This window comes from Protopterus annectens, chromosome 7.part0 (genome assembly GCF_019279795.1).
Source record: "Protopterus annectens isolate FY-2018-M chromosome 7.part0, PAN1.0, whole genome shotgun sequence".
Taxonomy (NCBI): Eukaryota; Metazoa; Chordata; order Ceratodontiformes; family Protopteridae; genus Protopterus; species Protopterus annectens.
Window position 1 is genome coordinate 757,893,791 of NC_056739.1, and position 16,827 is coordinate 757,910,617.

A 16,827-nucleotide genomic window follows, 5' to 3' on the forward strand; every position below is an offset into this window, starting at 1 on the left:
GCGAATAAACTATCTCAAAGTAATTGTACTTTGCAAATAAACTGTTTCAAAGTAATTGCACTTTATGAATGTACTGGGCAGAAGAATGTCAGAATGAGAAACAAGTAACTGCACTTTGCGAATAAACAGTACACAGCATACTGAACTTTCCCCCAAATGGCTGCACTTTGCCAAATAACTCTGTACAGTGCAAGCGATACTCTCTAATGGTGGCACTCTACAAGCAGATACACCCAGACACAAGAAACCTTTTGAAATGGCTGTACTTCACAAAATAGTTGCACTTTGCACACAACAAACTCTTCGGAATAAATCCACAGCAATAACACACACTGTAAGCACTTTTACACACTTTGAGATACTTTGAACAACATGCTGTTCAGGGCTTCAGTCAATGTAAAGTAGTAATTTATACCAAAACACAGTAATTTGCCAGAATACATGCAATCACGTTTGTTTATTTATACTCTAATTTCTGCTCTTTCTATTATATTCGTTTTGCTCATTGAATCTCTTAATATGCCCTTTTGTTATATTAATTTTGCTCATACTTTCTTGTGCATGTTTTAACTCTAAACATGCTTGTTTTACAATTCTGAATTAATTCTGAACCCTTTATGTACTTTTGTAATCAAATCAATCAATCATATCAAATAACTCAGTTTCAAACATTTTGTTTGGTTAATGAGCTCTTTCATGCTTCTCGTTTGCTTAGTAAATGTTTCTGTGTTATTTGTTTGCTTAATAATATGTATTGTGCCCTTGTAATGCTACGTTTTACCTCTTTTAATAATTAAATAATTTGTGCGTGTTGTCTTTACCTTTGACTTGTTTCTGGCCCTTTTTTGCTCTCTGTTCTTTTAGTTTGCCTTCGCCATTACCTCTGCACCTCATGGCTCTGAGGAATAGTCTTTGCAATCCCAGTTCTATCACCATGTCGGTCGCCAGGTCAGGATAAAACGGGCAAACATTGTGGGTTCTTGTTTAAGCAGCTTTATTGTATGCAAACACATCCTAACTGAGGTTAAGTAATTGTAACTTCTAAACAAATTAACTATCATGCACATATATGTTAACACTCTGTCTGCACCTTCAAAATTGCACTGCAGCTAGCACGTGTTTGGTATGTATATGCGCACACAGATCTTGGAAATGCTTCTTAAAAGAACAACACACCTGTTATTCTACAATATAGAAATAAGGCATGGTTTCCCTTGGCGTACCTGGTATCATTACTACATATAGAAATAATTTGTGTTTTCCCTTGGTATATCTGATATCACTGCTACATATAGAAATAGGGCATGGTTTGTCTTGGTATAACTACCATTGTTACTACGTATAGAAATAAGGCATGGTTTCCCCTTGGTGTATCTGCTATCACTACTACATATAGGAATCGGGCATGGTTTCCCTTGGTATAGTTACCGTCACTACTGCATGTAGAAATAAGGCATGGTTTGCTTTGGTATAGTTAATATCAATACTACAGATATAAATAAGGCATGTTTCCCTTGGTATATGTATCATCACTTCTACATATAGAATTAAGGCATGGTTTTCCTTGTTCAGGATTTCCCTTGGTATAGCTACCATCACTGCTACAAATCGACATAAGCCATGGTTTGCCTTTTTATAGGTACCATCACTGCTACATATAGAAATTAGGCATGTTTCTCTTGGGATATCTACCATCACTACTACATGTAGAAATAAAACATGGTTTCCCTTGGTATAGCTATTATCACTAGTAGATATAGAAGTAAAGAATGGTTTCCTTTGGTACATCTGCCATCACTACTACATATAAAAGAGTAAACATGACATACAATAAACCAATTATTAAAAAAAATTGCTAGAAAATCCTAGCCAAGCTAGAATTTTCACTGTGTGATTCCTTAAAACATTTTGTAAAAGAGGATAATGGGATATATGGAAATGACGTCTTATGAACATCGGGTGTTTCAGCTATGTGGCAGTTCTGTATGCTGATAACTTTTTTTAAGTCTGTTAATGGAAAAATTCAGGCCAATAAAGCCAAACTCCACTGGCTGTGGACATGCATGTTTCAGTCTTCTTATAACTTCTTCAGCACAGTGTAAGTTGACTGTTTGGCTAACCTTTAGAAACACAGGGTTGCTGTGCCCACCTGATTTCCAGAACCATTAAGGTGTCAATATCCCATCTAACAACTAAGTGAAAGAGTAAACAGGGCACACAATTACAATAAAATCCCAGCCAAGCTAGAGTTTTCACTATGTGATTCCTTAAATCAATACTTGATGTCCTTACAGGCTCATTTGCATATATCCCATTATCCTGTTTTACAAGAGGTTTTAAGGAATCACACAGTGAAAAACCTAGCTTGGCTAGGATTTTCTTGTATTTTTTTTACTGATCACTACTACATATAGAAATAAGACATGGCTTCCCTTTGGATATCTGCCATCACTACTACATATAGAAATAAAGACTGGTTTTCCTTGATATATCCACCATTACTACTACCTGTAGAAAACATACATCAGGGACTTGGTTATGCATGTTGATAAGAAACTGTCCTCTGACCACCACATCTCTGTTGTGGTTAGAAAATCCTTCTATCGTAAACATAGGTTCTTCAGTGATTACTAGGCTAATGACCTCAGTGGGCTGTTTTGCCTAGCCATGTTGGGCACAGGTAGCCAAGCATTTTCAGGCTGCTTGTGTCTAATAGAGGCATAGGTATCCGACCAATGATACATTTCTGATTCCCTATCTACTGGTCCAAGTTACATTTGAATTGTGTTCCTTGGCATTAAGCTTATCCTTCAGGGTATATCCTTAATGATAGCATAAGTTATAGGCTCACATTATTCCTTCTTGAGTCCCATCATTGTATATAATGTCCCCATGGGTATGTACCTCACTAAACATTTAAGTGAAGTCAAAAGACTTCAAATTTTCCTCACCAAAAATATCTCAGACCTTAATACCTTTAGTTACTATGATAGACCAAAAGCCATGTCCCACCACTCAGTGTCATGCAGACCCCTGAGGGTTGATCCCTGCTTAGCATTCCATACTAGGAACAACCTCATGCTCTTTGATCTCCATCACCTGAACAACCAGTGATTAAGCAAACATCTACTGTACATTTCTAAACTTGTATTACTACACTTACAAAATCATCTAGCATAACAGGCACCTAAGTCAACATATGCCTCCATTTTTGGAATAGGATTCCTTTAACATATAAATTTAACATTGCAAATATTCTTGTTTGTTACTCCATAATGCACAAAAAATATCTTAAATTGTGATATTGCTAGCTTACTTAGGAGATTGTGCAGAATTTATAAATAATTCCTGCTTATCATATAGACAGAGTTTATTTTCTAACTGATAAAGGTGTGTTTGTTTTTCAGTATTTTCCAGTTTTTTTAATATGTTAAAAGTCAAAGTCAAAGAAAACATTATTGTCATTCAGAACTACACAGCAGTATAGCTGAATGAAATTACAATGCTTTGTTCTCAATGCAGGAAACAGTTGCACATATAGACAGAGAAAAATTAATAAAATATCACAGTAGAAATTTAATAAGTAGCAATTAGTAAGTAAAGTAGGACAGCAGTGACCCACACCCATCTCAGAACAGGAGACAAGGAAGACAAGGAAAAATATGAAGGTAATATTATCAAATTAAAATGAAAAGTAAAAATTAAAATTAAAAGTAAAAGTAAAAATCATTGCAGAAGATTTGTATGCATGGTGTATGTACGGAGAAAATTAAAAGTCACTGTTATCAAACTGCTAAGCATTATACAGCATTTCCAGCCAGGAGGGGAAAATATTTTTCTTCAGTTTTGGAAATCAGAGTACAAATTCCTAGCTGATGGCATTGTATAAGGGGGTTGTTATAGCAGAGGTGACTGATTTTTCGAGTGACATCTTTGCTTGCTGCTTGTCAACAGGCAGTGAACCTAGCACTTTAGGAAATACTACATCATTGATAATACTATGATGGAAAAACATGACGAACACCACCTGGGTAACCTAAGAAGTGTATTAAAACAGGATAAAACTGCATAGAATATAAGCAAACAGAAATAAATGATGATGTTTATTGGGACAGCTCTAATATTATAAGCATATGATTTCCAGGAATAGACTGTATATGTCACAAGATACTATAGATGATGGTAACAGGTTCCCCAAACTTAGGACACCAGCAGTTGTTTCCTCAGAAAATTATGTACATGTACAGGTACCAGCTAAAGGTAAGTTTAATGACTGCAGTCCCCTCTAAAATGAGAACAGTGACTGAGTGAATGCACAAACATATACTGCTCAAAGTCAAATCGAATGAACATTTACTTATGCTTAATTAACACAGATTTCATAATTTGTCTGTTTTCTTATTCCTTCTACAGACGTTCCAGCTTTGTAATCACAACAAAGATTTACTGGGGTGGACAGTAAGTAGTTCATGAAAATACAAACTGTCATGTTAAATTTTAAGGTGAAATTTAAGTATTGCAATAAGAAGGTAGATAAAAACTTATAACAGGATTCAAAACAACATGCAGTAATGCTAACACGAATATCACAAACATGCAGTAATTCTAAAACAAACAGTACACGTCATAACACTGATTCTCACATGTCACAACACATGCTGATTATCACACAGACAGCAAAACTGATCAATACAAAAAAGCAGCACCAAAGATATTTGAAGAGAAATACAGGTAAAGGCATCTGGATATGGAAATTTTTATAATATAAAAAATAAGGAAACAAAGGGAGAAGTAGAAAAGAGAATTAGTAACAGAGAAGTTAACGAAATAGAAACTGAAGTTATAGATTACCTACAAAATGAAGGATTTAGTGTAGAAAATCCGACTCTGGTAACGTCACAGCATAATGGAACAGTGAGTCTTAAATTAAGGAGAAACAGATGGAATGGGACACATCTAATTAGTTCCCATATGAAAATACTCAGGAGACTTCAGTAGCAAACCAGTAAAAAACTTCAGTTGGAGTTGCAGAACAAGGGGAAGAACAGGAAATGGTGGTAACTCTGATGCAGTCAAAGTTGTCGAGTGATAGGCCAGTGAGTTCCGATATGGAAGAGCAACAGATGACACAGGATGCAGCTGAAGAGAATATGCCACAGGAAGATGTTCTGGAACTTTCTGTACAATGGTCACAGGAAATTTTATTTTTTTATTTATTTTATTTTACATTTGTTTACCAGGAGAGTCCGACTGGGCATAAAACCCTTTTTCAGCGGAAGCCCGGGGAGAAAAGCTCCATTGCTAGTAAACTATTTTGTTAGTAGAAAGAAAATTGTAAAATGCAATAAAGAAAAAATAGTAACAGACATTCATAATGGTAAAAAGACTAGAACAAAATAAATTGGTCAAGTGGGAGACAAGACCAATAATCTTATATAACAATGTTTCTAGAAGACAGTTCTTACAGTAGTAGCAGGTAGTGACATTGTATACAATAAGAGTGCAATTATGATACTTAGTCTTGGACTTAGAAATGGAGAATAAAGAATATGCCATTAGTTTAGAAGAAATGATCTAAAGGAAGAGTTGCTTGAATTAATAGAGATGGATAGACATATTAAAATCAAAGAAAGAAACAGATTACAGAAAGACAATGACCTAAATGTTAGAAGTCTAATAAAATAAATGAACACAGTAATCAAGACTATTAACAGAAATTCATGTGTTATAACGGAAGTAAATAGAATATATTACCGTGCAGCAAAATTAATAACTGATGAAGTCTTATCATAACTGTACTGGGCAATAAATGCAAGGAAGGGAAAAAATCAAATGTCATCATGAGCATATCGAATAGAGAGAACTATTAAGAAAATATAGACACACTAATGACAGAAGGACCTATATACTGAAAGGCATAATAATGTGGCAAGACTCTTGCACTGGGGTTTGTGTAAATGCTATAATACAGAAGTAGCCAAGAAGCATTGGAAACATTAGCCACAAAGCATTATAGAGAACAATTAAGTTTATATCACATGTGATCACCCATTACCAACAGTTCAAAAAATAGGTACGAGAAAATCAGATGTAGTAGTCGATGAAATGAAGACAAAAGTAGCATTGACCAGTGATTACAGTGTCTTATGTACAGGGATACACAAAGCTATAAGATACCAGGATTTGTAGGCAGAAATGAGGGCAATGTGGAAGAAGGATACACAGACAGTTCCAATAACAGTAGGAGTAATGGGTCTCATAAAAAAAGAATGTGCATTCTTATTTAGAAATGAATTGTAAGAGGGGTAATTTCTAGGCACATTGTGGGTGCTGTAAAGAACACTTTGGCTAACATCAAAGACTGAAACAATACTAATTTCACAAACTTAATTTATACTTTCAGTTAGGAATGGGTTCAGTCTTGTTATGGTATTAGAAACCAAAAAGACTTGGAGAAATTAAACCGGCATCACATATCACAATATATTGTAACACCCCACAGACATCACGCATCACAATATATAGTTATTCTCATACAGACATTATACATCACAATCTATAGGAATTCTCTCACAGGCATCAAAAGTCACAATATATTGTAATTGTCACGTGGACATCATGCATCATAATATGTAGTAGTTCTTATAGCGACATTACTCATCAGAATAAATAATAATTTTCACATAGACATAAAATATCACAATACATAGTAATAGTCACAACATGTAGTAATTCCCGCACAGACATCACACATACTAATAAATAATGTGTCACATGGACATCATACATCAGAATATATAGTAATTCTCACAGAGACTCAGATATCATAGAAAATAGAAATTCTCTCACAGACATCACACACCACAATATATAGTAATTCTCATACAAGCACAACACGTCACATTATGTAGTAATTCTGACACAGGCATCACCAATCACAATATATAGTAATTGTCACACTGACATCACATATCATGATGTATAGCATTTGTAACACTAACATCACATATCACCATATACAGACAGTCACACAGGTATCACACATCACAATTTATAGTAATTTTCACACAGACATCACACGTCACCACATTTAGTAATTTTTACACAGGCATCACACATCACAATATATATAAATTTTTACACCTATATCACACATGATGTTATATAGTAATTTTTACACAGACATCACACATCTCCATATGTAGCCAGGCTCACACAGACATCACCTTGCACAATACATATTAATTCTCATACAGACATCACCCACCACCATATATAGTAATTCTCACAGTGATATCACATATGAAAATATATAGTAATTCTCTCACAGACATTACTGGCGCAATATATAGTAATTTTCACACCGGCATCACATGTCAAAATTTATAGTAATTCTTACACATGCATCAGACACCACAATATGTACTAATTCTCATACAGACATGACACATCATGATATATAGTAATTTTCAGATAGACATCACATTTCATAATACATAGTAATTCTCTCACAGACATAGCATATCAAAATAAATGGTAATTCTCATACAGACATCACCCATCACAATATGTAGTAATTCTCACACAGACTTTGCTCATCACAATAAATAGTATTTCACATGCACAGGCATGACACCTCATAATATACATAGTTATTCACACACAGACATTACACATCACCATATGTAGTCAGTCTCACACACGCATCACATATCACATGTAGTAATTTTCACATAGACAACATGTCACAATATTTAATCATTTTCACACAGATATCATATGTTGTAATATATAGTAATTCTCATACAGAAATCACACATTAGTATGTAATAATTCTCACATAGGCATCACATCACAATATTTAGTCATTTTCACAAAGATATATGTCATAATATATAATAATTCTCACACAGATAACACACATCACTATGTAGCAATTCTCACACAGATATCACATATCATAATATATAGTAATTCCCACACAGATGTCTCCCATCACCATATATAGTAATTCTCACACAGATATCACACATTACAATGTATAGTAATTCTCTCAGACATATCACACATCACAATATATAGTAATTCTCATGCAGAGATCATATGTCACAATATATATTAATTATCACACAGATTTCACAATATATATTAATTGTCACAGGCATTACTCATCATCACAATATAATTTTCACACAGGGATCACGTTAAAATATAGAGTAATTTTTACATAGGCATCAGAGATTAAAATATATAGTAATTCTCACACCGATGTCACACATCACAATATGCAGTAATAACCACAAAGACTGCATACATGACAGTATATTGTAATTCTCAAACAGACCTCACACATGACAATATTTAGTAATTCTCACACAGACCTCAAGCCTCATAATATATAATAATTCTCACAGAAACATCATATCATAATGCATAGTAATTCTCACACAAACATCACACATCATAATGTATAGCAATTCTCACACAGATGTCACACATCATAATATACTGTAATCCTCACACAGACATCGCAATACATAGTAATTCTCACACATCACAATATAAAGTAATTTTTACACTGACATGACACATTACAATCTATAGTAATTTTATAACAGGTATCACACATCAAAATATATAGTAACTCTGTCACAGACATCCCAGATCCCTATATGTAGCAAATCTCATCCAGACATCGAGCATCACAGCATATAGTAATTGTCACAAGGACATCACAGTATATAGCAATTCTCACACTGATATAACCCACAATATACACTAATTGTAACCATTGTACAAATGTATACAATTGTCAAGTTACTCTGTATATATGTATGTATCTATGGAGCTTTTCTCCTAGGCCCTCTGCTGAAAATGGACCAAAATCCAGTTGGACACTCTCGGTTAACAAATGTAAAATAAAATAAATAAATAATTCTCACACCATCACATTTCTCATGCACATATTGCATGTTACAACATAAAGTATTTCTCATGCAGACATCTCACATAATAATATATAGTAATTCTCCCACAGACATTGCACATCACAATATATAGTAATTCGCACATCACAATATATAGTAATTCTCACATAGACAACACACATCACAATAAATACTAATTTTCACACAGATGTAACACCTCACAAAAATATAATGTAATTCTCGCACAGGCATTACACTTCAAAATATATCACGCAGACATCTCACAATTTGTAATAATTCTCACAAAGACATCACATTTCATAATACGTAGCAATAGTCACACAGACATCACATATTATCATGTATAGTCAGTCTCACATGGACATCACATGTCACAATATGTAGTAATTCTCAGACAGATATCACAAATCACAATATATAGTTATTCTCATACAGACATTGTACATCACAATATATAGTAATTATCACACAGGTATCATATATCACAATATATCGGAATTCACTCACAGACATCACATGTCACAATGTATTGCAATTCTCACACTGACATCATACATCATAATATGTACTAATTCTCACAGAGACGTCATGCATCACAATTCTCAAACAGTCATTATGCATTACAATATATAGTAATTCTCCCACAGATATCACACGTCAGAATATATAATAATGCTCACACAGACATCAAATGTCACAATAGATAATAATAGTCCCAACATGTAGTAATTCGCTCACAGACATCACACAAACTGATAAGTCATAAGTTGCCCACAGACATCACACATCAGCATATATAGTAATTCTCACACAAGCATAACACATCACAATACATAATAATTCTCGCACAGGCATCACCAATCACAATATATAGTAATTATCACAATGACATCACATGATATATAGCATTTCTAACACCAACATCAAACATCACACATCACCATGTATAGATTGTGTCACACAGGTATCACACATCACAATTTAGTCATTTTCACACAGACATCACACATCGCCATATATAGTAATTTTCACATAGACATCACACATCACAATATATATCAGTTCTCACTTATATGTCACATATCACATTATACAGTAATTTTAATACAGACATCACACATCTCCATATATAGCCAGGCTCTCACAGACATCGCCTTGCACAATATATAGTAATTCTCTCACAGACATAGCATATCAAAATATATGGTAATTCTCATACAGACATTACCTATCACAATATATAGTAATTCTCACAGAGACTTTGCACATCACAATAAGTAGTAATTCACACTCAGACATGAAACGTCATAATATATAGTTATTCACACACAGACATCACACATCCCAATATGTAGTAATTTTCATATAGGCATCACGTATCACTATGTAGCAATTCTCACATAGACAATACATCACAATATTTAATAATTTCCACACAGATATCATATGTTGTAATATATAGTAATTCTCACAGAGAAATCACACTATGTAGTAATTCTCACACAGACATCACACATCATAATATTAGTAATTCTCACACAGATAACACGCATCATAATATATTGCAATCTTCACACAGACATCACAACACATACTAACTTTCACACATCACAATATAAAGTAATTCTTACAGTGACATGACACGTAATATATAGTAATTTTCTAACGGGTATCACACATCAAGATATATAGTAACTGTCACAGACATCACACATGACAATATCTAGTAAATCTCACACAGACATCGTGCATCACAACATATAGTAATTGTCACAAGGACATCACACATCACAATATATAGTAATTCTCACATGGTTCATAGGTTCATACTAGGCTATCGGCCCTGGGGCCTATATAAGCCTAGCCAAAAAGGTTCCCTGGCTTTCGCCACCCAAGAGAATTATTTTCCTGTGCCCCTGTCAAGCAATGCTGCAGAAGTGATTCCCAGGGTGAATTTTCTATTTCCCATCCAGTTGTCAAGATTTTTCTTAGAGGGCCAATGAGGTGCTTTGCTTGACAAGAATGGGTAGTTTGTTCCAGAGTATGGGAAGTCTCTGGGACAGGACTCTATCCCTCCAGCATGTTCTGCTTATTGTGGTGACAAGGTTTAGGTCCCTGGAGTGTGTGGTTCAGAGAGATTGGGATTTCTTTAAGTGTAGCATGTCCAACAGCTCTGGGTTTGACATAGCTTTGTATGTTAGGCAGAGATTGCCTCTGAGCAGGCGATATACGATGGAGTAGAGCTGGAGTTTTTTGAGACGGTCTGCATATGGCATCTGTTTGAGGCCAGTAATCCTTTGTGAGGTATTTCTGTGGGCTTTCCAATTGTAGGTGTCTCGTGAGATACATGCCAAATGGGACATTGTACTCTATAATGGGTCTGATGATGGATGAGTAGAGAGGAACAATGACCTCCTTTTTTTGAGAGGAGAACCCTTTTGTGATGAGGTGTGCCATGTAGAAGGATTTCCTGACTACTGTGGTGATGTGGTTATCAAAGGAGAGACTACTGTCCACCTGTGTCCCAAGGTCTCTTATCACACTTTCAGTGTTAGTGAACTACCGTCTATGTAGTAGTTCATGGGAACTGAGTTTTTTCCAAAGGGGATGACAGTGCACTTCTTGGCATTGAGCTTGAGGCCATGACTTTGACACCAAACATCTGTCTCTGTGATGCCCTTTTGTAGAATGTCTACATCATTAGGTGATTCTATTATGGCTCCCAGTTTACAGTCATATGTGAACTTTGTTAACCAAAGACCTTCTGTGTTAGCCTGCACTTCAGAGAAGTAGATGCAGGCCAGGAGAGGACCCAGGACCGAACCCTGTGGTACTCCACTCGTCACTGGTCTGAAGTCAGACTTGGAGTTGGCTACTTTTACTGTGTAGGTTCTGTCAGTGAGCCAGTTGGCCACCCATCTTATGACATAGGGATTTATACCCAGTTTAGTGAATTTAGCTATAATTCCAGAGTGGGGGATGGTATTGAAAGCCTTGACGAGGTCAAGATAGGCTATGTGCAGTACCTTACCCTCATCTACGTCTCTAGTGACTGCTTCAAAGAAATCAATCAGGTTTAGTAGACATGATCTATCGTTTACAAACCCAAACTGAATGGGGTCCAGGGTTTGGAGGTTACCTATGCCTTTGTTTATAAGCTCCAAGATGATATGTTCCATGGCCTTGCAGACCAAGCTCATCAGGCTAATGGGGCGGTAGTTTCCAGGATCTGTGGTGGCACCCCCTTCATAAAGTGGGATAACCGTTGCTGTGCGCCATTCAGTAGGCACATAGCCTGAGGTGAGGCTATGACTGAACATGGTACTTAGGTGGGGTGCCAGTTTGTTCTGTAGTTCGTGCAATACGCAGCCTGGAATGTTGTCTGGTCCCATGGATGCTGTGTTCTTGGCTTTGGAGAGTGCAGTCTTTGTTCATCCATGATTACAGGGGTTTTGCATTCTTCCAATATTAAGATGGGCCCTTTGGAGGGGGGGGGGGGTAAAGTTAGCACTGAACCTATCTGCCAGGATGTTGGCAGTATCGGTTGGTTTTGTATATTTAGTGCCATTCTGCTGTAGCTCAGAGCAGATCTGAGTGTTGCCATTGAGATTATTGACATAGCTGTAGAGTGCTTTGTGGTTGTCTTTGGAATCAGTGGCAATTTTATTTTCATAACTGGCTATGGAGGATAATATATAGTAATTCTCACACCAATATCACATATCGTAATACACAGTAATTTTCATTCAGGCATCCCATATCACAATATGTAGTAATGCTCACACAAACATAATATATAGTAATTCTCACACAGACATCACACTTTGCAGTATTAGTAATTGTCACACAAACATCACACATAATAATGTATAGTAATTCTCCCACAGGTATCACACAACACAATATATAGTAATTCTCACATAGACATCACACATCACAATAAATACTGATTTTTCACACAGAATTAACACCTCACAATATATAATAACTCTCACACAGGTATCACACTCAAAATATATCACACAGACATCACAACTAACAAGATACAATAATTCTTACACAGGCATCACACCTCAAAATATATCACAAAGTCATCACAGATAGCAATATGTAAGTACTTGCCACAAAGTCATCACATCACAGTAATTCTCACACAAGCATAACATATCACAGTATGTAGTAATTCCCACAAAGGCATCCCATTTCATAAAACGTAGTAATAGTCACACAGACATCACATATCACCATGTGTAATCAGTCTCACATGACATCACATGTCATAATATATACTAATTCTCAATTCTCACATAGACATCACATGTCACAATATGTAATAATTCTCAGACATATATCACCCATCACAATATATAGCAATTCTCATACAAATATTACACATTTGAATGTGTAGTAATTCTCATGTAGAGCTACTACATCACAATATATAGTAATTGTCACAAGGACATATCACACAGCACAATATGTAGTAATTCTCGTACAGAGAGCACATATCACAGTATATTGCAATTCTCACATACATTTCACAATAAATATTCATGTTCACAGAGACATCATACATCACAGTATATAGTAATAGTATATTACATACGTATAAGTATAGGAACCTAAAGGACCTTCCATTTATCGGAGGCTCACCTTGCTGAATAAGCTACCCTTCAATCCCTCTCTAAAGGACACCAACAGAGTATGTTTGTGGACTAATTTCTTGCCAGAAAGTCTTTCTACTGTGGTTCCTCTACTACATAGGTTAGAAAAAGCCCTGAGCTAGGACAGCCAGCAGCCCCCCTGCTTTACCTTAGACACCGTCTTCCCATCCTCTTTTTTAAAATAAAAGGAAATTTACTCCCTGTCTTGCCAGTCTCCCTTGTAGAACTCAAACCCCCCTCTCTTACCTAGCCTGCAATTTATCAGACCTGCCCACTAGGGGGCGACCTTACCTTAGTTATTTCTCTCTTACCTGTCTCCTAGCCTCAGACATTCACAATAATTAGTCTCCTGCTGTCCCTTTCCTTATAACTAGTCCTCCAACTTTACCCTCTATTCCTTCTGTCCTTATCCACCCTTTCTAGGTTTATTTCTCTCTATCCTTTTCCCTTACCTGGCTTTTTAAACTCACCTTTTGAGTCAGTCTTGCTGATTGTTTCCTGATTACTGCTTCTGGATTTGTCTTTAACCCGCTCCGTTCACCCTGCGGGCTCACTCTGCTCCCCTCCTTACCCCCAATTCCCACCCACCTCCAAGGGTCCTACTCTCATACTTCCTTAACCACACCTCTTCCTTCTCCAATTACACCTAGACAAGGATAACCACACCTCTTCCTTTCCCACTTATCCCAAAACACTTTGCGCTCTTCTGTCTCTCTGACCCAACTTCTCCATACACATCCTTCTACCATACCTTAACCTTCTCACTCCTCTATCCTCACTCTTTATTACTTACAAACTTTACCTATATACATCCAATAACTGTTGTACAATATATAAACCACCAACTATACTTTCTATCATACTTTTACTCACACCACTATTACTATTCTCTTTTACCCTATCATATTTACTCACCACCTATGAATATCCCCTACATCCTAAACTTCACTACCCTAACAAGGAAACTAATGCTCTATTGCTACCACTGCTTCTTAGCCATGCTAATATAACATCCTCACCCAATTACCTATTTGCAAAGTATCACAGAATAACACATATCAAATATAACATACACAATTCCAGAAAAAATCCATTTTTATATAACAAAGTCAATAACCCTAGCTATATAGGACTACTACTCTCATTAAAAGACAGAAATATTCATCCTAACCCAGGTCCAAATAAAACATCTCCCACTCTCCCCAACCAAAATTACTACCCTATTAATTCCCCTAATAAATTGTTTAACTCCCTCAAACTAGCCCATCTCAATATACGTAGCATAAACAACAAAGTATCCCAACTCCAAGCCCTAGTAGTACTATATGCCTTTGATATCCTCTGTCTTACCGAAACTTGGCTAAAACCTGCTACCAAAGACAACAAAATCCTTCCACCTGGATATAACATACTAAGACTTGACCGAGCAGCTAAGAAGGGTGGAGGAGTAGCTATTCTATTTAAATCAGGCCTACAGCTATCCACCTATAACTGTCAATTACCGCTAGATACTAATGCTGAAATTCTCATCACCAAACTTCATATTAACAATGCTAAATCTATCAATATCATCTGTATGTATCTTCCTCCTGGCAATAACATTGCCACTATGGAACATATTCTTTGTTGGCTATCCCAATACTTACCCCAAGAAACCATAATCCTGGGAGATATGAACATTGACTGGAATTGCTACTGTAGCAGCCTCCCTACAACCCATATTAACCTATATGGCTTTTCACAAACCATTACATACCCCACCAGGACCAATAAAGTTAGCCAAAAATCAAGTATATTAGACTGGATTCTTATCAACAATCACCCCAATAACTATGACTCAGGAACCCTCCCTGATAATATAAGTGACCACTCACTCACCTATATTATTAGGCACAAAACCTTCACTCCCACCTCAACATCTGTTAAAAATATCAGAACCAAAAAGAACTTTAACTCTGAGCTCTTTGAAAAAGAACTAAGAACTTGTAATTGGTCTCCTTTAAAACATCTCCCTTTAGAAGAAGCCATCAATTACTTCAACTCTAACTTCCTAGCCATTCTTAACCAACATGCACCAACCAGATCTATTAGAGTTAAAACCAAGTCTGCCCCATGGCTTTCTAAATTAACTAAACACAAAATGCACCTTAGAAATAAATATTGGGCAAAATGGGGAATGACTAAAAACCCAGCCAACCACCTAACCTTTAGACAACTAAGAAATGACACTAAGAAAGCTATACTCTCAGATAAACAAAATTACTGCCTACAATTTCAACAACCACATCAAAACAACCCTCATAAATTCTGGACTAGCATTAACCAATTACTTCATCCAGGTAAATTGTCCACTCCTAACCCTCAAAATACTGACCATAATAACCCCATCAATACAGCCAACATATTTAATACCTATTTTACTAATACAATCCAAACTCTAGCTTCTCCGCTATCACCCAATATCTTTAATCTCCCTTCCTATAACTCTACCCCACCTCCTCCTTTTCATTTGCAACCCATCCCAACTTCATATATTCTGACCCTTTTACAAAAACTTAAACCATGCTCTCCTTCAGCAGACCAACTACCTGCCGACTTTCTACGACTATCAGCCAAAGCTATAGCTTATCCCATTTCTATTCTGATCAATAGGACTCTCACTGAAGGTCAAATACCCGGCCTATGGAAAGTATCTCATATCATACCTCTTCATAAAGGTGGACGATCCAATGAACTCTCTAATTACCGTCCTATTGCCCTTCTTTCACCTCTGCCAAAGATCATGGAGAAATGCATCCATAAGCAACTACTTGAACACTTAACCCAAAATAACTTACTTTCCAGCTGTCAACATGGTTTTAGACCCTCACATAGCACTACCACTGCCCTCCTGTCCTTTACAGATTGTATAAATAAAAACCACAACCTTAATTACCTTTCATCTGCACTCTTCATTGACCTGTCTAAAGCTTTTGCATGGTCAATCACCAGATTCTCATCAACATACTCAAATCCCTCTCTTTAGATACACCTTCCATAAAATAGTTCCAGTCCTACCTCGATAAAAGACAACAAGCAGTAATCTGGGATAAGACACTTTCTACCCTTCAAACAGTTACCATAGGTGTCCCTCAGGGGTCCATACTAGGGCCTCTCCTCTTTTCAATTTTCATTAATGACCTTCATCTAGCCATCCCCCAAGCCACTTGCATACA

General features: G+C 36.2%; 1 protein-coding gene across 5 annotated transcripts in view; it reads left to right on the forward strand.

Annotated features, from left to right (window-relative positions):
* KCNAB3 (potassium voltage-gated channel subfamily A regulatory beta subunit 3) overlaps nucleotides 1-16,827 on the forward strand; it is a 1,202,467-nt gene that overhangs the window by 533,014 nt on the left and 652,626 nt on the right. For all 5 annotated transcript variants that reach the window (XM_044077289.1, XM_044077288.1, XM_044077291.1 and 2 more), the window contains one exon: nucleotides 4,414-4,458. In XM_044077289.1, the coding sequence (XP_043933224.1) occupies nucleotides 4,414-4,458 (45 nt within the window). The remainder of the gene's footprint in view (nucleotides 1-4,413; nucleotides 4,459-16,827) is intronic.